Here is a 25,251-nt window from a genome sequence, read left to right as displayed (position 1 = left end):
ATTGTTCCATGATTTGGGAAAACTGTTTATAGCATACTCAATTAAAGAAGAATCATGAATAGAACCTTTATGCGCAAGATCTATCATGGCTAAAAAAATATTTTTGTTAAGTTTCGAATGGCTTCATACGACGAGATTCCATTATTTAATGTAATTGAAGATTATTAATTTATCCAAAAATTCATCTAACAAGTGGTGTTTTAATTGTTCCCAATTAGTAATTCTATGAATTGATCTTATTAAAGCTGGATCTGTTAGACATTTTTTAACAAAAATTACTTGGTGAACAGGGTTCATTATCTGATAGAGATTAAAAATGTCATCAGTGTCTGAAATAAAAGTTTCAACATTGCAATTATCACGAGAGGAAAAGTTTTTAACTAGGTTGACGTTGTCTTTCAGATCAAAACATTGAAAAGAAACATTCTGAGCTTACTAGTTATTAGCCAGAAGTAATAAATTTCCAGGTGAGTTATCAAGACAGGTTTTCTCTTCCATTTGTTTGCATAAAGATTCATCTGGTGTCTGGGAGCAAGGCCGATGGCTACGGAGTACCTTTGCTAAAAACAGCAATAACCTCCACAACTTAATTAAGAAAATATGAATAATTCAGAGGTAAGTATAGCTAAAGTTAAGAACAAGAATCATTAAAGTACAAGATTAGAAGTCCACATAAAGGGACGAAAGCTTCTTTCAACTCCTCTCTTACCTGGGCAGGGGTAATCCCCGCCGCGGCAATTGAGTAGTGAAAGAGGCGATTACCTGAGCGCCAACCGTGAATGGTATCAGAACAGGTTGAAAGAAGGCGAGGCAGAAGTCAATTCTTCAAGCCCCAGGTAAGGTTGTCATGGCAACTCTTAAGAGCCGCGAAGATTGCTGAAGCCTTGGTATTGGTCGGGGAAGAGGTCAAAGACCTAAGAACTGGTTTGCTGGGTAGAAAGAAGGAATATGGGGAGTCAGTTGATTATGGTGTCTGGGGAATGCTCGCTTTTGCAATGATATCCATGGGAAGTGAACTTTCCACCAGATTTTCGTCATCAATTTCACTAACATCAGACAAATCTGATTTTAATAGTAAGATGTCAGTAAGATCCATAAGGATTGTGTTAGCACACTTCTCAATATCAGTAGAAAATTCTTAGTAAATTACGTACAGCAATTAGATCCATGAGTCAAAATTCTTTATCTTTCGCTTTGTATATTCAAGGTTAAATGGTTTGGGAAATTCTGAAAATTTACTCAATTTGTCTATCACCGTGCCAAAAATTAAATGATGTAAGAGCTTGAACTGTTGTGTACTTTCAATTTTAATGATCGTGCAGTGTTGGGATAATCATTAAGGGTGGCCATTATTTATCAGTTTTAAGAAATTATCACATAAATGTTCTTAAGGAAATGTTAATAACTATAATGCTAAAACACTAAAAAATTTGTACGTTTAAACAAATTCTAAAATATACCTTAAGAATAGAAAATAAAATTTCACTTTGAGATATTATATCAAATTAGCTTTATATAACTTCCAAGAACATTTTGTAATGATTTCAAAATATTAATTCTTTTGTTGCATAAAAAAAATATATGCATCAAAAGAAATGATCAAAACAGTTTGTTGGTTAAAAACGAAAGTATTGAAGATTGAAAGAATCGTTGAACTAGCAACTGTTTAAAATACGCATTAAACAATTCTTCAAAATAATACTTTTCAAAACAATACTCTTCAATGCCTTGAAAACAATTGCAACAACATCTTAAATATCTCGGACATAAGTGCTTAATAATTTTTCTGAACACCTGCAACAAGGCATAAGCCTGAACTGATTTTCAGAACAGCAGTGATGAAGAATAAGCTAATTTTTTCAGGGAGAAGCTCATCTGGGGAAAGCCAGGTCCTAGCCCTGTTCTTTTATATTAAAATCTGGCGAAATGTCTTCCCATTAGGGGCTGAAGAGAAACAGCACTGCAGCTTGGGAGGCAGTAATTTATTTATTTTTTGTTCCCCATACATAAGAGTTATGGCTGTACTTATTCTTGGTGATTTAGGTAAGGCAGCCTTTAACATGTTATCTTGTAGCTGGCAAGTAATCCTTTTGCCAATTATGAATATTCTCGTCAATGGCAGTAAATGTGCTAATAGTATAACAATCATGAGTTTAAAAATAAGAAAGATTTCTATAAACATGTCTAATATCAAAAGAATAAGAAACGAAAGAAATACGAGCATGTCGAAGTAGATAGAGCAAGCTTAAACATATGACGGTGTTTCTATGTTATAAATTGTGGGAATCATTGGATTTCAGTCTTGGTAAGAAACAGATAATTACCATCACACATAAGCAAATCATTTGGTATATGAATTTCTAATAAGGCATGCAGCACAGAAAATAGTAGGACCTGTTAAAATCAGAGCTTGGTAAATCCTTTATAAAACAGAAGAATAATGCAGGCTGTCACAGCGAAAGTGGATTTTAGGAAGTATTTTTCACAACTGCCTCTTGGTTCAAGAACCAAACAGAAATGCAAAACCTGTCAATGAGAACGCCCAAAACAATAAATACAAATTTATGTTAAATGACTATATTAATTAATTATATAATGTAGACTTTATATGTATTGCTTGTTTTGTATTGGTAACAATATGTTTTGTGCCAGAGCCTCTATAACATAAAGATACACCATGCGACTATGTGACTAAGAGAAAATGGCTGTGTTTTTGCATAATAAGGCAGACATTTATTGGTAAATTATCACCAACACAGAAATCATCTTCAGTGGTTAATGCTTAAATGCTAAAAAGCTAAGATTTATTATAGTAGTTTTCTTTTTATTTCATTTGTATCTTTTTTTTATTCTGATATTTAAAAAATTGAATATTTATTCATCAAATTATTCTGATTTTAACTCTGTTTTGATGTATTGGCATTTTTTGTAGGCAAGGAAATTGGCTGAAGAAAAACTTGCTAAAAAGAGATTACATGAGGTTTATAGGTATGCATTGCAAGATTTTTTTTAAAAAAATTCAAGCCATTCTTTTAATTGCTATTCCTTTCTTTGTTTTATGATCTGCATATCCAATACCGTAAGTTATTTGAATTGATATACTGAAAATTTACTTTTTTTGGTTGTGTAATTTTGTACTAAATCTATAAACTTATATTCTTAAAGGATTCGAAGTATCAAGAGTGAAATAAAAAAAGAAGAAAAACTATCTGATCAGAAACATAAGAAAAAAATTGAAAGAGAAATAGAAAAGATGTATAAACCACGAGCCTTAAGCAAACATAAATATGAGTCTCCAGATGTAGAACTTAACCTAACTGAAGAATTGACTGGCTCTTTACGAACTTTAAAGGTATATATGCATTTTTTTAATACATGTCCCAGAAATTACTGATAACAGTTTCTGATGTTATCTTAATTATACACGAAAAAACAAAGCATCAGTTAAAGCCAGTTTACATTTGTATGAGTTTGCTTCAATGAGTTGATTGAATAAGAATGCAAAGAAAATGCTAATAATGTAAAATGAAGTGTCATATATAGCAATGTATATGTAAAGAGTAAGTGTTCTTGTTCCAGTTCTGAAGATGTACACTAGTATCAGCAATTAAAAAAAAAAAAAAAAAAAAAAAAAAAAAAAAAAAAAAAAAATGCATGTGTTTCTTTAACTTTAATAGGAAGTCTACACCTTTAGAACCACAAAGCTACTCCATCAAAGTTTCTTAGGAGAAAATATGAAGCTTCCACAGAAAAAAGCTTTTGTAATAAATTAAAACAAAAATTACGTAGTTGATAAGCAGGAATTTATAAAATAATTTTACATTAATTGTTAGCAGTTTATACTGAAATAAGGAAAAGAGTTGTAGAATAAAGAAGTAACAAATAATCTCCGAGAAATCTATCTAGCAAATAGACTCCTCCCATTCCATCATTAGACATTTTTATAAAAAAAGTCTTTTTTTTTTTTTTTCTACTGTCCATGATAGTTAGGAAAGCATTTCTGATGCAGTCTTTTCTCGCACTCAAAACATTTGTTTTCAGTGCTTCTGGCATACAGTGCAACGTCCTTGTGTTGATGGCACAAGATAATGTGAATTTAATTTTCTCAAAGATTCAGAGTTTTGTGCATGAGGTCCAGGAACTGAATAGACTTTTTTTTCATGCAAAGCAGATATAAAGTTACTTCTCTCCTGAAATTGAGATGTGACAGTTCTGCTTCTGTACCTTTGTGCAAATGTGAATGTAAAATCCACCCAGCAACAACAGCCATATTTAATGCATTGCTAAATAGATTCCAGTACCATTTTTTTTGCTTCTAAACATAGGTCGATATGATCCGAGAAGTCTATCTAGCAAATAGACTCCTCCCATTCCATCATTAGACATTTTTATAAGATACGGCTGAGGAATATCAATTTTCTTTTTGTGAGGCTCAGCAAAATCTCTTAGCTTAGACAGGTTCATGCATTGAATAATTGGATGCTATAGCTACTACAGCACTGTCTTTTGAGCAGCAAATGCAAACTTGTCCCTCACTTCAGTAATCAAAATTTCCTCTTTGAAATTTTGAAGCTTTCTTTGGAGATCTGAGAGGGCATCTTCCAGTCCAAAAATCCCAAATTGTGCCAGTTGCTTTAAAGTTCTTTTCAGATAAATCTGTGAACGGTTTACGGGATGAAAAGAGTTATAAAAAAAAATTTTTGTGCTTACCTGGATTTTCAACACTTGATAAAAGTTCCCACACAACTCTTGATCCCAGAGGGGAGTTTTCTGTTACTGAGCTTTTCCCGCTATAGATTCTCATTGCCTTTGGATAGTCATTATTGAAGCACAACATCCATATTTTATAACCAAACCAAATTGATTTACCTCCAATGAACATTTTAGCCGAATGATGACCATAAAAGGGGACCATCGATTCATCTATACTCACTCAATTTAGAATGGAAGATGCCGAACTGTTGAAAGTTTTTTTCCAGTTCTTCATAAAAAGGAGAAACGTTTCCTGTTTCATCTCCTAATGCCAACTTGGTATTATCTATATATGAAAATATATTTTCAGTTTTCGAAATCTATTTCTTGGCATTACAGAAGAAACTACTGGAACAGATAAATCTTCGCTGGGTAACTTGATGATACCCGCTAAACAACAGTAATCCAAAAAACTGCCCAATATCGTTTTCATCTACAGCTAAAACTTCTCCTTTCTGTTTTGCGTAAAGACCTGTCATATTTGCTAAAAGCAGCAAATATTCTCTAGTTAGGAACTTGTGAAAATTTCAACTGGAGATAAAGTAGCTTTGCAAATATTTTCAATGCTGCCAGTTTTTAGAATTTTGTTAAAATTTTGTTACTACCGATGTTCACTGTTTTTCTCTTCCACCTTTAGTTTTCGCTTCAAATTCTTCCTTCTCTTTGAAAATGAAGGTTCTTGAGGATTGAATGAAATTTCTTGAGATATTTTATCATCTATTTTATTAGAAATTTCGATTTTTCCATATACATCCGCTGGCAGAACAGGCTCAAAAATATCTTCATTTAAATTTTCCTCATCTGTTAAACATACAGTTTCTTCTGGAGGTAGTTGACAAATACTCTTCATCATCTGATAATGTATAAAAATATTCCAATGCCTCTTCAACAGTCTGAAATGGTTTTGAATGAGACATCTTATCATCGTAGCGTATCTTCACAACTGACGAAAAATGCAAACAATAGGAAAATAATGAAATCCACATTCCAAAATATATGCCCTTTTTCTCCGAGTCATAAACAACCTCTAGCGTCTAGCCTACAAGAAATGCCACGTGCTTTTCTCTAGCAGCTGTAACTCACTTCAAACCCTTATGGGAATGTGTGAAAGGTAAGAAGGGGGATATACGAGAGTCGAAAACAGATTAACAGTCATAAACATCTATTTTCCACACTTACTGGAACTTTTCACATTTGGAAAATCTTTCTGTATGCCTCTATTCATGGCAATCAAAGTAATTTCATCGTGTTAAAAAATATACCTTTACACGCCAATGTTCCCTTTCTGAAACATTCCACATTTCTTACCTCATAGTAAAAAATAATAATCATCTTTCTATGATAAATTACTGTCTATGCATAAAATGATCCTTTTTAAATATCCTCATTGATTTTTAAAAACATTTGTTGAATTTTTAATTTTATATGAATTTTGCTCTTAGAAATGTAGGAAAAAAGGTGAAATAATGAATTTTTTTTTATCAAGATACTATTTCTTTTAGAAGCATTATATTGCTACTAAAAAATCAATCCATATTTACTCTCCATGTAATAACTTTTACAAAGCAATATTAATAAAATTGTGTTTTTTGTAAAATTTTAAATTCAATGTTCCATTTAGGGAATGTTGGAGTGTAAAAGGTTAAATGTTAAAAAGAATGGGAAGAACAAGGGAGAATGGACACATAAATAATAGCTTGTCTTAGTATATATGCTTTGTATGAAATTTTATGAACTTCATTATCATGATATAAATTTTAAATAATGATCTAATTTGACATTATGCACGTGTTTCTTTTTTTCATTTGACCTAAGTTCTGGGTAGGTAGTAAAATCGCAACTCTGCAACATAAGTTTTTTTCTGATTAATTTGCATCTGGTTGTACTTTTGGGCATGGTAATATATTTTTTAATTTTGTATATCCTCTTAAAAATTTTTTATATTTCATTTCTTAAGATCAGTGTTTTCATATGACATTTTATAATAAAATTTTAAAATGTATTGACTTTGCCCCATACCTAATTCTTATAACGAACAAACTTCAACATTTATATTTTACTGGTTTTTTTTTTTTTTTTTTTTTTTCTATTTTATTCACTGTCATTTTCTCCTCTTTTCAACATTATATTCATTGTTATTTGGATATTTTATTTAGTAATGTTCTTTTTTAATCCTATATTATACATGCATTTATATATTACACATGCAGATCAAAATGTATAATATAGTGAAAAATTAAAACTCATACGCAACTGTAATTTCCACTTTCTTGTGATAGACTGATGGTAATTTGCTTGAAGACCGGTATAAAAGTTTGCAACGAAGAAATCTTATAGAACCTAGAGTGAGACAAAAGTAAGTTATATTTTTCCTTTGCTGTGAACTTTTGATTATTTTCTATTTATTCTGAATATTTATTTACTTGTTTATTTATTTTAAGGAGAAAGAGAAAGTACAAGTTGAAGGTTCAAGTAAAGAGGAGCCATAGAAATTTTAAATAACCATCTAACAAATAGTGTATAAGATGTATAAAATAAAGCCTTTGAATTTATTATTATCATTCAACTGAGTCATTATTTTCATATTAAACATAACAATTTTTGTGTTAACTATTTCAATGAAACATTTTTCATAAAAATTTTAACAGTATATGGCTATAATGTGAGTATAATTTTTTTAATGACAGGTATGTAATTCATACAGTTTTTTTATCCATGTTATATATTTACTAAAATTTCATTGATTAATATGGATAACATTTCACTCAGTTTACTGTAATTTCTGTTCTAATTCTTTTATGAAAATTCCTTTTTTATGAATATACATATATAAATAAAAAAGCAAAGAAACTTTAACATTCATGAATTTTGAAATTTATTCAGAAGAACCATAAAATAAATTCCTGCACAATTATTGTTGAATTCAGTATAGTAATAGAGAAAATAAAGGAAAGTATCGTAGGAAATTCAAAGTGAAATTTAGAATGCAAAAGTGCGCTATTGTAGTAAAAATTGGCAATAAAGAATGCATTTTTGAAAGTAGCCAAAATAATTACAGGAAAAAAATTATTCAGTTTAATTACAAAATATACACATATTTGGATTGTGTGAATAAAAACGCATTATTTAGAATTATGTTAAAATAATAGTAATAGACTAGTTAATTGCTGTGCATCAGTATCCTTCTACTAAAGTAAAGCATACAATAAAAGTGCACATGTTCCACAATAAAAAACATATTGCATTTAGCAAGTCAGAAAACCAATCGCAGGAACGAATAATCGCACTGCTATAGAATTTTACCCCCCCCACACCAAATGATTAGTCCTAGTTGTTTAACAAGTTTTTATGTATAAGGAAGTATAAAAGATACAAGACTTCCACATATATAGAGTGTTTTTGCAAAATATAAGAGTATACAATAAGCGCTAGAACCACAAAAGTGGTCAATTTGACTGTATATGAAAACTTTTATTTTATTGCTTGCAAAAAGCAAAGAATTTTTATAATGCTTTTTTAATGATTTACTAAGCAGGAAGAAATGAGATATTCAATAATGAAAGTGCCCCATAAGTTTTATAAACTTTAAAATAATTGTGTAATTGATATCCAGATACAGGCACATATAGATGTATTTCTACATAAATTAAACTTAGCCATTTAAAAATTGTTTTAAACATTTAATTAAAAAAATATGAGATATATTTTTTAAGAAACAAAGTATATTACCTTTTTAATTTAAAATCAAATTCTAATTAAAATATAACCTTAGTCTGCAGTTGTTGAAAACGTGGTATCAATGGGGTCATCAGCTAGGGCCTTATGATTGTAAAAGAGGAATGTTGATGTTAACTTTAAAGTATGTTATTTGAAAAAAATGTACAAATTTAAAATCAAACTCCCAGGAAGTTTCATATCTGCTTACTAAAGCAGTTAAAAAGGAAATCTTTCTTTTTGCAGCCATCAACACTTCTACTAATCAGAGTTGTTACCTAATATCAATTTTCAGGTTTTTATTATACAGCGTAGTGATTTTGATTGATTTAACTAGTTGAACGAAAGCACACAGTAAGATTTTTGGGTTTTAACAAGAACCAATAAAGAATATCCTTTCTAACGCATACACACATTTTTCTTTGTATTTCAGTCTCACACTCAAGATATCTAGAAACTTAAGTGTAATTATTATTCAGAAGTTTTACACAAACTAGTGGCCAAGGGATAAACTCAACACTGGCAGTTCAATTGGGGTTTGAATCCCATTGGACAGGCTGGCTGCATGGGTGTTGATATGAACCAGTTTTCTTTAGATAGTTCTCCATGAAAGCATCTCCTTTCCCCCAAAAAAAGCATAAATAGGAAAGAAAAATTTTTAAAAATAACTTTTAATCTAACTATGGAAAGACTTAAAAATTTTTTAAATGTTGATGTTTGCTCTGAAATTATAAACACACTTCTAGTAATTTATAATTTTTATAGCTATGAAATAGGATAAAAATTAACGTTTGCTTTTATAATATTGTGCATTAGATTAAATTTGAACACTCAATAATTAATGTTAAAATATGTGTTTTAAGTGAATAGAAAACAAATACTGCATACAGAAATCATGTATTTTATAATATATTTTAGAACAACAAGCACAACATAAAGTATGAGAATACAAGGCAGAAACTAATTTTATTATATTAAGATATAAATGTGCTCAAATTCTGCTGATATATGCTTTCCGTACTATTTTAAAATTATGTAAATGCAGCAATTAATGTATGGCATATAGAGTAAATAACAAAATATAGGTATAAAAAGACATTTTGAGTTATTGAATTTATTAGTTAATTACAATTAATAATAAATATGAATTATCAGCATGTTTCTTAAATATGGAAAAGAAAAATATGCAATTTTAAGCGAAGATCACTGTTTATATAAATTTACTAAGAAAGAGCACTCTTTTCCTCCCCAAAATGGTGATAATTTAAATGAAATTAATTCAAATGGGATGATGTTCATAACATTATGATGTATATCTTTAATATTACTTCCTGGCCTCTATTTCAGGTATACTTAACAGGCTCTTTACTTGCTTCACCCAAAATTTTAACATTTTAAAGCAACAATTAATACAACCCTTAAATAATCAAACACATGTGAGATGTTATTAGTTGAAATAAAGTGTACAGAAAATTACAAGATTGATATTAGGCTAGAAATTACATATTCTATATACAACAAAAATACAGTTTAAACTTTTATTTACTAATTTATCTAGTGGCCATCTCTTAATATCAGTTTTTTTATTTGCAGTTATGTTCCAAGTCAATAAACTATATATAAGATTAACAATTTTATAAAGTATGTTATAACTTCTATTTTATAGCATCCTGTTTAAAATAGTTCACCATAATAAGTCAAATACAATTTTTGTCCAGAATGTCATCTTAAGAGATTGATTCTTCAAGTCAGTATATTTTACTGATTTTATGCAGAACTGTTATGCATTTATTTATGAATAATTTTATGTAGAGTAATTCGTGCATTCCTCCTAACAGTTATCGTAAGACATCAGTTCGATCATCTGGTTCGTTATCTTTTTCTGATAAAGGAGTGCAATTATTTTCACAATCTTTGCTGCAGTGTAATTTTCGGGAATGCATTTCTGATAACAATGCAGCTTTCCATTCTTCCTCTGGCACCAGATGAGCCCACTGTGGTAAATTGGAAGTAGGTAATGTGATTCCTTTCATGACTGATTTAATTGTTTCAATGAGACCTGTGATGGAGAACAAAATGAATCAGAAGTCCAAAATTAATTAAATATAACATTTACTTCTTAATCAGCTTATTAATAAAATTCCATTTACAGCAATATTACCTTCATTCATTTCTTCTCTGGGAGGATCAGTCACTTCAGAATTCGTGGAATCACTTGATGGTGCCTTAAAGATAATGTTAAATATTTAATATCATAATGCATCACGTAGCAAAATAAGCATCTTTTTAAAATCAAGCAAAATTCAACTTTAGGCTTGTATTAATTTAACAGTATAGCTCCACGCTTTTGTAGAGAAACTGATACGGACCTCATCTACTATCATGCATGACTTGTTTGTGGGCTATGCATTACAAAAGTGATAAAAATTAATAAAATATACGAAATTTTTCAAACTAATTTTGTTATAAGATTTAAAAATAATTTTTAAAAGAAACTTTGATTAGTGATAATAGAATACTGCATTGCAATGATGAATTAAATTAATCACTATCAACAAAAGTTTATACCAAATTAAATCTGCTTTTCGCCCATTTTAAATTTCTACTATATTATTTGAGAATAAAGTCATTTAAATTCACAATGATTTTTAACAGTACAAAAAATCTCCATTTGAGTATAAAATGTATAAATGATTCCAGTGAAAGATTTTATACTTTGGTAAAGCTATATGTCTATTAATCATTAGTATGTTAGTATTATGCAACAGCTGCAAAACATGAATTTGAGCAACATTTTAATACAAATAATATTTTGATTTTTTTTTTTTTTTTTTTTTTTTTTTTGTACTATTCGGTTTTGAGGGCTGTAAAACATCGCCTAACTTTTCTTGATGCCAGTGCTGCCAAAAATAATTCCGGCAACCCTAATGCAAGAAAGGAAGTATAATAGTAAATAACTATCTAAGATTGATGTTTTAATTTAGATGAAAGGTTAATTTCATATAATACTTTTTTATTATAATTTATATAAAAAAGGCTAAACATGACTGAATTGAAGCATAAGAGTAAATAACTATTTCAGATCATTATTATAATTTATATAAAAATTGCTAAACATAACTGAATGGATGCCTGAATCACTATTTTGCTACCGAGTTATCACTAAAGCATAATTTCATCTCTAATTTTATATAATGAATGATGCCTTTTCTTTGAAAAAATTCTTAGTAAAGTGCAGAATTGCCCACTTATTTATTTGCCTCTTTTTGCAAGGGTAAAAACAATTGGATTTTTGTCAATTTTCTTTTACTTTTTAAGTGAAAATTGGTCAATGTGTACATAGATAAAGGGTGTGCGCAGTGCCATTTTTGTGCAATTCTGAGAATTTTTTTTAAGTGAAAATACAGGGGTTGGACAAAAATATGGAAACACCTTTAAAAAAACATGTTTCTTTGCTTAATATGGTGTAGGAAATCCGTTGGTATTCAAAACAGCTTGCAGTCTTCTCGGAATGGATAAATACAGTTCCTGTATGTTTGCCAGGGGAATATTATACCATTCTTCCTGAAAAACGGTGGCAAGTTCAGATAACGATGTTGGCGGTGGATAACGAGAACGCACTTTCCGTTCCAATGTAGACCACAAAGGTTCGATAATATTCAGGTCTGGTGACTGTGGTGGCCAGGGGAGATGGGACAACTCATCCTCGTGCTCAGAAAACCAGTCCTGGACAATGTGAGCTGTGTGAACAGGGGCTTTGTCATCTTGGAAGACACCATCACCATCGGGGAACAAAGTTTGTACCATGGGATGAACTTGATCGGCCAAAATGTTCACATAAGTCTTGGCAGTCATGTGCCCTGACACAGTTATCATGGGGCTAGCAGAGAACCACGATATGGCTGCCCAAACCCTAACAGAACCCCCGCCAGGTTTCACTCTTGGCAACAAGCAGTCTGTATTATAGGCTTGAGATGGCGTTCTCCAGACGTAAACTCGGCCAGAAGTGGGAAACAATGTGAAAGAAGACTCGTCAGACCATATTACTCGCTTCCACTGCTCTATAGTCCAGGCTTTATGACTTAAACACCACCTTTTCCTGTTACGGGCATTAGCATCACTGATGAGTGGCTTCTCAATTGCAGCACGGCCAGCAATTCCCTGTTTATGAAGCTCCCATCTAATTGTTTTTAGTACTCACAGGGTTCGGTAACACAACATTCATTTCAGCAGTAACTTTTGCAGCTGTGGTCTTCTTATTTTTCGTCACAAATGCCCTTAATGATCGTCTGTCACGATCACTCGGGGCACACTTTTGTCCGCGCTGTGATTTAGCAGATTATGTTTTTCCGCTTTGCAAATATGCGCAATAAATCTTCGATACAGTACCTCTTGAAACACTAAACACCTCGGCTACCTTGCTTACGGAAGCACCTACCATACGTGCTCCAACAATTTGGCCACATTCGAAGTCTGTTAACTCTGACATAATGGAATGGCAACCTCACATAACAGTACTCCGACAACAACTGAACTGTTTAGCACATTTACGAAGTTGTATAGGTGGCGTCAGTAGTCAAAAACGCCAGCGCCACCTATATATTTCATTAAAATCAATCTTTCTTTTCAAACATGCATTTCACAAGGTGTTCCCACATTTTTGTCCATCCACTATAGGTTGATGTGTACATGGATACCGAGTATGTGCAATTCTTAAAAATACGTCAAGCAGTGGGTGATTCTGCATTCATGCAAAATTCTATTGCAAACTTTTCGTCATGGTCAATTCCCAAATTATTAAATCCATAGGATATCAAAAAAGGATTTAAAAATTAAACTAGTATTTCAGTGGCGTCTTAAGAAATATAGAACTATATAAACTTACGCAATCTGAAATCAGTGCGTACACTAGATTTAGTGCTTTTGCGCATACATTTTTGCTGCAATTTTTTTACGGTCCTCAAAATGGAATAGTACCTTTTTTTTTTAACTAGTTGGCACCAATTTTAAGGAAAAGAAGATAAATGCATTTTTGAAAGTTAATGGCAAAGATCTTGTTTATTACACGAAGGAGAAAGCGATATGCTGCAAAGCGATTTCAACTGAAATTAACATTAAATTTTGATAGCACTTTTTTCTTAAATCCTCATTTGTTATTATTAAACTATTCAAAATAAAACTAAAAGCATTTTCTTACTGGTAACAAAAAGTGATGATTTATTGTATTGGTTGCAGATGCTTCACATTCTTCTTGATCCAATGTGAAATTTGAATCCTATACATAAAAATAAATAAGATCAAAATTAAAAAACAAAATACATATATACAAAATAACTGCAAAACATAATATAGCTTTTAAAGAATGCACTTCTTAGGTATGATGACTATCTAAAAAATCTATGGAAAAATTTGGGTACTCTCAGATTATTCACTCAATCCTCCCACAAAGTCACCAACCTAGCATATGAAGAACAAAATTACATAAAACACCAACAAATTGACAAAATTTTAAAAAAATATATCCATAATGAAACAGCAAAAATTACACAAAAAATATCTATAACGAAACACAGAAAATTATTAAAAATCTATATGAATTAAACAAAGTATATAATCCAAATGAATGAATAGAAAATTTTAAAACAACTATTTGAAGAGCTATAATTCAACTGCAGAACTCAAATAATTAAAATAAAATTCTTTAAAAAGAAAGAAAATTCTAAAAATAAGAATTGTGATTAAAAAATATTTCAAAGAGAAAAGAAACAATAAACTTCTTCCACACATTCCAAATGAAAGGTTAACACAAAGTGAGAAGTTTGCCGAAGTGAATTACTCTTTGCAAAAAGAGAAAAAGTGCAGTAAACTATATTTTGGAATTGCTCAATATATTTCTCAACAAATTTTGCAAAATTTGGAAAACTAGCATGTCATTTCAGAAGTTCAATTTTATGTCAAAATATGTATGCTAGATATAACTCTAATATATATATATATATTAAATTGTGTATTCGAGACATGAAAGTGCAAGATGAATTTCATCAATCTGCCAGGTAGAATAAAAAATATAGGATTTCCCCCCTCCCCTTTTCTTGGAGTTGGTGTACATTGAAAAAGCATGATTATTTGGTTACTGGACACATAATCTCAAAACTTTGCATACAAACTTCGAAAGAAGGTAAAGAACATCGATATAAACCATATTCACATAGAAAAAAGAAGGTTAAAAACAGATAGATGGTACTGCATACTGTCATCTTGAGCTTCCTCATTCAAGCTTACATTATTCAACACTGTACTGAGTTGGCTGACATAAATTTTACATATGGGCTAACTGCTGTAAAAACATATTGGAAAAAGCACCCAATCAGATGCGAGTTCTATGCATCTTTGAAAATGTTAGAAAATTCATGTAATGCGAGTGGCAGGCATGCTTTACTGCAAATGGAGTTCTGAATAGCTCCTGTGAAACTGTACTCTATGCTTACCATTTGTTATACTGCTAAGTACTTTACAATTGCTTTCTATATTGTGTTCTTCCCATGTGTTTGTATCCCTTCTATCTCTTGTGGATTGCTTGTCTAGTCAGGGTTTCCTATGTGAATATGGTTAATTTTAATGTCCTCTTCTCTTACCCAAAGTCTACGTGGAGTTTTAAGACAAGCTTCATATTGATGTTGTCTAACTCCCTCAATGATGCATGAAGGATGTCTCAAACCTTGATGTGCGTACTTTGGGAGGAAATACAAAATATCAGTATGAGCCGCATTCATGCAAAAAGGAAGGCTATCAGTGGATAGATGGCATTGTATGTTAGCAACCCAGGTGAGAAGCTACGAATTCTTGATTAAAGGTTGCATCATCATATGGAGAACATGCTTAGTTTTACAGTTTGCATATGGATTTAGCTGATGGTAATGGATGAGCTGCTGGTACCCTATTTATCTAACATCGATTTCTTTCTGCAAGGGATTTTCAAGATTGTTGTTTAAGAAATGATTGTTTTTTGGCAAGAATTGACATCACTGCTGCTAATTTCTACGAGACTCCACATATTTTAGAAAATTTTAGGCAATTCATGCTTGTATCAAAGACAGGCATTCATCACTATGAATGGATGGAAATTTGAACACTTTTTATGAATCTTTTCAACATCTACCAATTACTATTCTGTCAAGTTTCACCTAATAAAATGTTTTACATTACTTTTTGTATCTTTGCGTTTCTTATATTTTCTGCACTGGGTATGTTGAGTCCATGTTTTCCTAAGTGAGTAAGATTCATATCAGTGTCTTTTATCTTCTCTAAAAGTATGTGTGTGCAGTTTTGAGATATCTTATATATCTAATCCCACAAAAATGTGTTGGCAATATGGAATAGTATTAAAAAAATTCATGCAAACTAAATTTCTAACAAAATCCAGGAAATTTATAAAACATGAGACATTTTTCTGGGACACATACTGAAATGGAATATTGCACTGCAGCACTGTCCCCACTTTAATATACTTGTATTTGTTAGCACATTAATTTCCTTCCCTTGAAAATAAGTTTATTGCAAGTAATTAATAAAGAACTCAGTTTAAAAACCAATATAAGGATGTGGATACTACATATATTATTTTGATAAACATGTTTTACTTTAGCTATGATGAAGCCAGTTACATTAATTGCCTTTCCTACAAAAGCAAGTACTTCTTCTGCACATAAAATATTTTAGTACTTTTAATAAAGTACTCTATATAAGGTTTAATGAATCATATTTTCTATGGTATATGAGCATTCCCAATAATTTATAATATGCTACATAACTTCACTGGATTTTGCATCTAAATTTCACTAAAATTAAGATTTGCAAAAACTCTAATTAAAAATCGGTTGATCTTTGGATTATGGTAACTTGGCGATTTTTTGGCGACAGCCTCTGCTACAGCAACCCCCTATTTTTTTTTTTTTTCCCCGCTGCCATTTTGTCTTCCCGAAGTAAAGACATGTTTCTGTTCTTTTTATTTACTGAACACTTTTTCCAACAAATCTACTAGCCAAATTACACTTATACTAGAAATTTTATCTAACAAAACTGCTTGATCATGACAAATATTCACTGAAATTGGGAAAAAGTGCACAATCGCAAAATCCTTGCGCATTTTTCACAATAACACATACACATAAACCATGTACACGTCGACTTTTTTTACCTAAAAAAAATCCCAGAATTGCACAAAAATGGCATTGCGCACACTCTTCACTATATCCATGTACACTGCTATTTTCTCATAAATTACAAAAATTTGCACGAAAATGCGAAAAAATTCTGTGAATCTTTAAACTTGGTAAAAAGCACATATATGAAATTACCTTATCGCGAAAAAGTATATACCCTTTCCAAGGATGAACATTTCCACGTATAAAATAAATAAAATATCTAAAAACTTTACCTCTAAATTATCTATTATATTATAAACGTCACCAACGAATTCATACCGCAAACATTACAAATACTTAGTGACAAATATTTAAATTATTTCCATGCATGTTTACTTCAACTAAAACGTATACCAAATTCCTACAAACATAAAATTCACAAAATAACTATCATTTAATTAAAATATCACTAAACCATGTACACATCGACTTACTTTTACATCCCAGAATTGCACAAAAATGGCATTGCGCACACTCTTCACTATATCCATGTACACTGCTTTTTTCTCATAAATTAGAAAAATTTCACGAAAATGCATGAAAATACTCACCGTATACTACTCAAACGTATTCCAAAATACTACAAACATATAACTCACAAAATCACGATCATTAAATTAAAATATAATTAAATTAAAAAACACTACTTAAAATATAAATAAGCACATACATTAAATTAAAAAAATTAGATTACGATCCTAATTACTTTTAACTAAATCATTGCTAATAACAATTTTCAAATAATACCATTTTAATTTATTTAATCCTTACATTTAGAACAATGCATAAAAATAATATCCTTAAATGATTAAAAATACTAACTTACCTAATCTTCTTTAGAATCTTCATTACGTCGCTGCAGTACTACTGCTATTTTCTAAATCCAGTAGTCAACTGGAAGTCTATTCTCCAAGTAATTAGAAATTAATAAAATTTCACCTATACTCAAACTACTTTCAGCAAACCACGTACCCTTCCTTACATTCCTTTTCACAAAATGTCCATTTTCACCATATTTCTTGCACCGCCATTTAAACTTGTAATATCTTTCCTTTCACACAATCTCAACTTGTCATTATTATCAGATAAACGCATTAAAAATTTAGAATTCGCTTTATATAGCGCCATTCAATCCGAAAATTAATCAACACTATTTCACAAAACACACAATGAAGCTTTTCCAAATTAACCCCCTTTTCCGATTAAAGAACTGTAATTCGTCCATTAATGTCATGTTTCACACAACACAAAATATAGCTAAGTACGAAATTTCCAGATTTCCCCCCTTTTCCGATTAAACAACTGTAATTCGTCCATTAATGTCACATGACATATCTCATGATCTCTCATTTCCCTCACACAAAATAATGCGTAATCGGAACTGAGTGCTTCTCACATTATTACCAAAGTCCTAGGTAGTAACCTTTATCACCTCCAAAATGTAGCCAAACTACCAGTTACCATATTCCAAAGATCAGCCTAAAAATCTAACTAATATGATGTATAACTAATATTATCCATGTATCATATAATGCTTCAAGAGATCCAGTAATATATTTCATAATGAAAAAATTATACTTTACATTTTGCACAAAGTTTCTTAAAATTATTGCTTAAATGACATGAAGAAATACAATACTATTCCTGCTGATAAAAGGAATTATACATATTTGGAAGAAAGACTAGGTTTACAATAACTCATATGATTAGCTGATGTAATTCCCAGTTGCTCAGTATCACAGATAATTAATTCTTGCTGAATGTTTGAAAATAAACTACTGCTTTGATGGGGATAGGGCCTACAGTCCAGGTGCTCATAGAAACGAATGTTTGTTCAAAGACATGACATAATTCTTGGTCAGACTTTATTTTCTCCCATTTTATTAAAAAAAAAAAAAAAAAAAAAAAAAAAATTTTTTTGTCAAACTGTAAAATATCAAAGACATTTCAAATAATTTATTTAATGACACATGACTAAATTATTAAGCTAATTATAATAAGCTAAAATTACTTAAGAAAAAAAAAAATTTTCAAACCTGCTAGCTAAATTTTTTCAAAGCAATGGTGGCCTTGATTTTAACATACATTAACAAGAGCTTTGTCATTCACATAGTTTTAATAATTTTCCTTTAAATTTTGCTCTCACTTTAAACTTAGTTATTTAAAATGAGCAAAGGATTATTTTTATTACATTAAAACATTTTACAAAAGTATCCTAATTTATGCTTGATGTTTACAGGGTCGTCATAGGAGTTATTTCCTGTTCAGTACTCTTTTATAATACTTAATTGCTTGCATTTAATCATTTATATTCTTCCAACCTAAAAAATGCCATACAGCCTTATCAAAGTTTTTACCAAAAAGTAACTATTTTATTTGTAATTGCACTGCTCAATCTCAAACAGTAAGTTCGCCAAAAAAAAAGGCCTTTCTAAAGCATACAGTACAAGATGTTAAATCTGGAGGTCCAATAAGCGGAATGATTTATTATACAGACTTCCCATAAAATCCTGATTATAATTTTTCCCCTTTTTCTCATGTACTGCAGGAACAGAGAATATGATGTTCGAAAGCAAATGTACCATAAGTCGATTTTTGTCCCAATTACTTGAGATATTTCTTTTGTATTTTGTCTTTTTCTTGTGTACCATAGTGCTTTCTTGAAAAAATAAAATAGCTGCTTGGCAAATCTCAAATCATAAAAATCCCATTTCAGTAATAATAATAATACTAAAAAGATTAAAAATGTGATTGTCAGGAAAGACGTCAAATCAAAATAGTGACACCTAGCATTTAAGAAATATATAATATATAAAAGGAAGGAAAAAATTGCCAAGCAACTTACAAACTGACAAAGAACAGCTACAAAATATTTTAACTAATGGAACAGCAAATAGAAAGAAATGCTAAATGATGTTATAAGTAAAGTGGGTACTTTTCCATTTCGCCGGCGCAAATCTCGCCAAGCAGACTTTATTGGCGACAACATACAGTATACACATAAAAAATTTTAGTTCTAAGAATTCTTTTTTTAAAGGCATAAACATTTTAATATCACTTAAAACGTTATAAAAAGACAATAAATTTATAAAAAGACATTAAGAATTTACTATGCTTTCATGGTTCAACATCCTAATTTGCCGGTTCATATCACGTGACCCCAAGCGATCTCATCTCACGTAAACTACTCTACAAAAATCTAATGCTCTAAGTAATTATCTACATTAATTTCAAGTAAATCTTAATTTGGAACACAAGTTCAAATGCAAGAAATATTTAAATGCGTACAAATAGCTTACTCAGAAATTATGTAAAACTGCAGTGCTTTACTTCACTAATGCATTCTCATTAGAATTGACGAATTTAACCCTTGACTTTCCTTTTCTATATTTTCGGCTTCGGGTAAGAGCTGTGATTGCATCCTAATTGACTTAATTACCGAAAATGGCCTTAGACATAAAACTGAACTATCTGATAAAAATTCTATGTAATTATATGCCAGTATTGAAAGAATCAATCTGATAAGAAAAAGCTGCGACTTGTTTTGAAAATGAGGCGTAAAAGGTTACCAGCGAGAATATTCCGTTTGACATCGGTTGTACCATTATTGGCGACTTTATCACTTGCGCCGGCAAAACGGAAAAGTACCGTAAAGTGTTTATTGCTATTATGATGGCAATATCCCTATCAGCAATCAATTAATAGACGGCAAAACCTGCAGTATAGTTTTAAATAAAGATTTTAATGGACTATTTAGGGAGAAATCTCTACCAGGCAGTTATAGGACGTTGAGGGCAAGTCAATAAGTTTGTACCCAAATAAGAAACTATACATCTCTATAAAATTAAAAACACAGAGAGTCGCCTAAGATGAAATTGTTTAAACAACTTAGGTTAAAAGAAATGTTTAGTAAAATAAATGTTAACATTAAACTTTATTTTATTAATTTTGGTTCCCTTAATGTCATTAATGCTTTATTACTTTATAAGCAACCATTTCATATCTTTAATTTTGCAGTTCCCACATGTCATCCTAACAGATTTAAATTGATGGTCCAGAATCCAAATTCGAGCCTCGATGATTCTGGGTCTTAGGCTTTGAACTGCACCAGTTTTAACTCTAATTTTTTGGGTGTGGATCTAACAACTCTTAACAACCATTGGTATCCTCCTTCTTTGAATACCTATGTTTTAATAAACAAATACCTAGAATAATTCCTTCAAAAAACTAATCTACTGAAAGATAAAAAGAAAACAGGCAATGAAAGGGAATGAGAGGAAAAAACACTTATGCTGAAAATTTATTACCAAAGTATGTATAATATCTACAGATAATATAAAAAATAAGAGGAAACGAAGGCAAGAGGACATAAATGATTCTAATTAGATTGTACAGTAAAAGAAATACTACTTCATTAAAAAATAGTTCTCAAAATATACAAAACATAATACAGGGACACAATTATTATGCTATGTACTATGATTAAAATCTATTTTTATTGGAAAGGCCACTAAATTACACATCAGTGATATCTGCATAAATTCCTTAAAAGAAGATCCAAAAACTAGCATTGGCCAAAGCCAGACCGAGTGGAAAAACAAACATTCATTTTTGATGGATTTGAAAAATGTGGATCCAGTCACATTAGATTACCCATTGCAAAGTATAAATGTAATAAAAGTTTTTAAGATAATTACTATTTTGTAGAAAGCACAGTTTCTACCAAATAAATTCTTACTGGCACACAAAATTTGTGCATTATTTTTCTCCAATTAAGATTTTTACTAAATTGCATAACTTAGCCTACTTGTTGTAACACATCGTCATACAAAATAATTCAATATTTATTTTAGCATGGATAACTACCCCATGACCACGAATTACTTCCACGTCGCTAAAAATTACGATTATTCGAATGGTATGTGCATTTATATTGAAGCAAAAGTTTCAATATATGGCTATTTAAAGATGCTTACTGCATACCAAAATTGGACCCATTATATTTCATAGTTTTTAATTAACAGAAATTATTTGTGACCAAGAATTACTCAGTGACCCTATAAACATAAAGGGGAAAGTAAAGAAGTGGGCGATTCTGCACTTTAGCCAACATAAATACCAGGATTCTTTTTTCTGAAGGAAAAAAAAAAAGGCGCATATGAAAATACTTTACTTCTTCAGGATCACTATCAAATAAAACTGAATTATCTGGATCTTGAGACAGCAATTCATAGCCATCATGCTCAAAATTGCCTTCATCAGATATACTGTCTGAATCACTAACCACCATCACAACTGGAAAATCATTTGTAGAAGTAGATTCTTGTTCCTCGCTGTCATCTGGAATATCAGAAGGAGAAGGTATTATTGGAGGCATAATTTCAGTCTTAGCTTTTCCAACGTTACAGAATGTCACCCACTAAGAAAGAACATAGGTAAACTGCTAAAGAACTGAAACGATTATTGACAATTTTGTATTTTGTTGGTTGGGTCATTTAATGCACATTCATCGAAAGTCTTTCTGCCGACAATTGAAAAGTATGTAAAGGTAATTCAAGTTAAACAATTTGCAAAGTATATCTGGCAAGAGGCTTTCCTATTATCGTCTGGTAATCAAACAATGCTTTACCGCTCTGGCAACTGATTACGTCATTGTTGCAATGGGTAGCTAGCTTGCTTTCATACCAGGAGAGCTTGAACTACAATTATCCAAATGTAAACAGACAGACAAACGACAGAGTAGACAGGTGTCTTGTTTTGGACCCGCTAGGTCTTTCTGCGCCGATGCGCGAAAAATCAAACATAGGTGCGAAGGAAAGGTATATAGAAAGGGGGAAAATTTCGCGTTTCAGAGAATAGTAAATAGGAACTTTGTATTGTTTTTTTCCGATGTAAACAAAAATCATCCGTTACCATGGTTAAGTCACGGTTACCCTGTAAAGTGAGATTTGCACCACCTGTCAAAAGATCAATTCCATTCCTTACAGACAAAGCTGGCAATATGGAAGAGCGAAGTGCGTGGCGTCTATTGACAACAGGCGTCTTCATTTGTCGTTTTGTTATCAGTATTTTTTCTGTCTGTCAACACTAAGATTGCAGTAATAGTGGTCGATCAAAGCCTTTTAATATTTTAATAAGAATTTTAAGAAGTATATATATTTTTTTTAATCGTCTAATTAACATCCTCTAAATAACTTATTATGTATGAATTTATTTCTAGAGGGGTTTGAATAGAGCATTGATTAACAAAAAGTAGCACATCTTTACCTTTTCATTGTACATGATTGCAAAAATTACATACACATTTTAAGCGTGACTTTTTCCCTTGTAAACGGCCCTGGAGATGTATATCAGAACATATTTCTTGCTGCACTTCTGCATCTTTAAGGATACAGAATTCTTGCAGTGGTAGGTTTGCTTAGGTGCTGATATACTTGTTAAGGTTTCTGGTGTTTCTTTTTCTCTTGAATTTTGGGGGGTACAAGAGAGAAAGATTTTAAGCATAGGTTTGAAATAGAAGTGTATTTATTACCAAAGAAGAGAATTCGAGATTCTAAAGATGTTTCATTATTGTTGGCTCATTGATGCTAGTTCACTGGAGTTTTTGGACTTGAGTGTTCTTGAGTTTCATGAAAAGTCAAATACAACTCTACTTTCTGCTTTAGATTTATGTGTACCTCCTCGAAGATATTCCTATTTTCCAATAAATGCTGATCTGTCGGCGTTTTCGATTATGAGCAAAAAAATATTGACAGATCTAGTAGAAATTTTAGTCTAATTTCCAATCCTAACACTGATGTTGCAGTTTCTCCTAACATGAAACTAATTAAAATTTTTACTCTCATGGAGCAAGAAGATTCAATCTTAAATGCTGTGACATCATGTTTCTTTCGCAGTTTTACTAGAAATACTTTGGAAAGACTGGCAGCAAATTTTGAACCGGAAACAGTTAGACTTTATTTAAAACAGGTTAAGACATTTTCTCATTGCATAGAGACGTCATTATTTCCTGCTTCTTTCGATTATGTTCCCAACATCATAACATTTGAGAAACCCCGTTTAAATTATAAGAGCAGTTTAAGGTCACAATTCATGAAGATGATAATGAAGAAAACAGCACCGAAGTTAATAAAGTTGTTATTGGACAAAGTTTGTACAGATTCTGCCCTTGTTGTGTCAGTTCTTGATGCAGTTTGCTTCCCATATATGAACACAGCAGATCTTTTCTTTGAATGTGGAGCTGAGCAAATGAAATACCTTTTTCACCATCTGAAGAAAGTAAATTATTGTAATTTTGTTCAGATTTTGAAAGATCTTCAAAAAGCTTCAAATTATGACTTATTTATTCGAAGCAATCCAGAACACTTATTGGTTCTTCTCAACTGCGGAGTTCAGATTGCATATCATCCAATAGTAGAACTTCAGGATTTCCGTGCACTTGCTTTCCAAGAGGATGCAGAGACTCCAAATTCGTAAGCCTTTACTTTTATATAATACTTTATTTTTTATCCTAACTTTTTATTGTTCAGTAATAACCAAATGATATCTGTATTACTTAGCATAGTTTAATTTAGCAGTTGTAGAAGAAAAGGAACTAAGCATAAAATATGCACAATAAAGTTTTTTACCATCTTAGTAAGATGGACAGTAAAATAAAACACTATAATATATATTTTAGCTTTAATAACATTCTTGGTTATATGTGTCTCCAAATAAAATTGTGAAATTATAAAAATGAATTTTTTAATCATTTGATTATTTAATTTTGGAAACCACGTTGGAGTTACCTGCCTAAGGGGCAAAGTTGTTTTTGTGGGGGATGTTCAAATGGAAGATTGGTTATGTTCAAACTGCAAGAGAGGAAAAATGCCCATGTAGATATTTTGTTTGCTAGGAGTGTAACTGGGTGTAACTAACAGTTTTCCACTGTCTTTTCTATTTAGGCATTGTTAACTCTTTAAACCAACACTGTTAAAGATACTTTGTTATTGCACTTAATTCAGTGCAATCAAAATGTTTAAAGAAAAACCTGAATTTAATAGATTTATTACTCTGTATGTCATAGAATTTCCATGCTGTTTTTTTTTTTTTTTTTTTTTTTTGGTTGATCTTTGGATTATGGTAACTTGGCGATTTTTTGGCGACCAACTCTGCTACAGCAACCCTCTATTTTTTTTTTCGCCGCCATTTTGTCTTCACGAAGTAAAGACGTGTTTTTTTTCTTTTTATTTACTCAACATTTTTTCCAACAATCTACTAGCCGAATTACACTGATGCTAAAAATTTTATGTAACAAAACTGCTTAATCATGACAAATATTCACTGCAAAATTGGGAAAAAGTGCAGAATCGCAAACTCCTTGCGCGTTTTTCAGAATAGCACATACACATAAACCATTTACACGTGGACTTATTTTTACGTAAAAAAAATCACAGAATTGCACAAAAGTGGCATTGCACACACTCTTAACTTTATCCATCTACACTGCTATTTTCTCATAAATTACAAAAATTTGCGCGAAAATGTACATATCCTTTCCAAAGATGAACATTTTCACATATAAAATAAATAAAATATCCAA

General features: G+C 31.0%; 3 protein-coding genes across 3 annotated transcripts in view; 2 read left to right on the top strand and 1 right to left on the bottom strand.

Moving 5' to 3' along the window:
* LOC118187379 (ribosome biogenesis protein NOP53-like) overlaps positions 1-7,313 on the top strand; it is a 73,793-nt gene extending 66,480 nt beyond the window's left edge. The window contains exons 9-12 of the mRNA XM_035357589.2: positions 2,933-2,988; positions 3,166-3,352; positions 7,032-7,108; positions 7,194-7,313. Of these exons, the coding sequence (XP_035213480.1) occupies positions 2,933-2,988; positions 3,166-3,352; positions 7,032-7,108; positions 7,194-7,254 (381 nt within the window). The 3' untranslated portion in view covers positions 7,255-7,313. The remainder of the gene's footprint in view (positions 1-2,932; positions 2,989-3,165; positions 3,353-7,031; positions 7,109-7,193) is intronic.
* A 2,100-nt stretch (positions 7,314-9,413) lies between these two features.
* LOC118187378 (uncharacterized) lies at positions 9,414-22,200 on the bottom strand. The gene is made up of 4 exons (XM_085823423.1): positions 21,844-22,200; positions 13,664-13,741; positions 10,628-10,691; positions 9,414-10,525 (listed from the first exon to the last, which is right to left on the bottom strand). Exons 1-4 carry the CDS (start codon positions 22,045-22,047, stop codon positions 10,305-10,307), a joined length of 567 nt encoding a protein of 188 aa, XP_085679549.1. The 5' UTR covers positions 22,048-22,200; the 3' UTR covers positions 9,414-10,304.
* Positions 22,201-22,447: 247 nt separating this feature from the next.
* Positions 22,448-25,251, top strand: part of LOC118204917 (uncharacterized) — a 39,580-nt gene continuing 36,776 nt past the window's right edge. Inside the window, exon 1 of the mRNA XM_085823422.1 lies at positions 22,448-24,142. Within this exon, the coding sequence (XP_085679548.1) occupies positions 23,487-24,142 (656 nt within the window). The 5' untranslated portion in view covers positions 22,448-23,486. The remainder of the gene's footprint in view (positions 24,143-25,251) is intronic.

The sequence above is a fragment of the Stegodyphus dumicola genome, chromosome 9 (assembly GCF_044657685.1).
Source record: "Stegodyphus dumicola isolate Sdum_Otavi_A_Nest chromosome 9, ASM4465768v1".
Lineage (NCBI taxonomy): Eukaryota > Metazoa > Arthropoda > Arachnida > Araneae > Eresidae > Stegodyphus > Stegodyphus dumicola.
The sequence above is the reverse complement of the archived record's forward strand: the minus strand, read 5'-3'. Positions and strand labels throughout refer to the sequence as shown.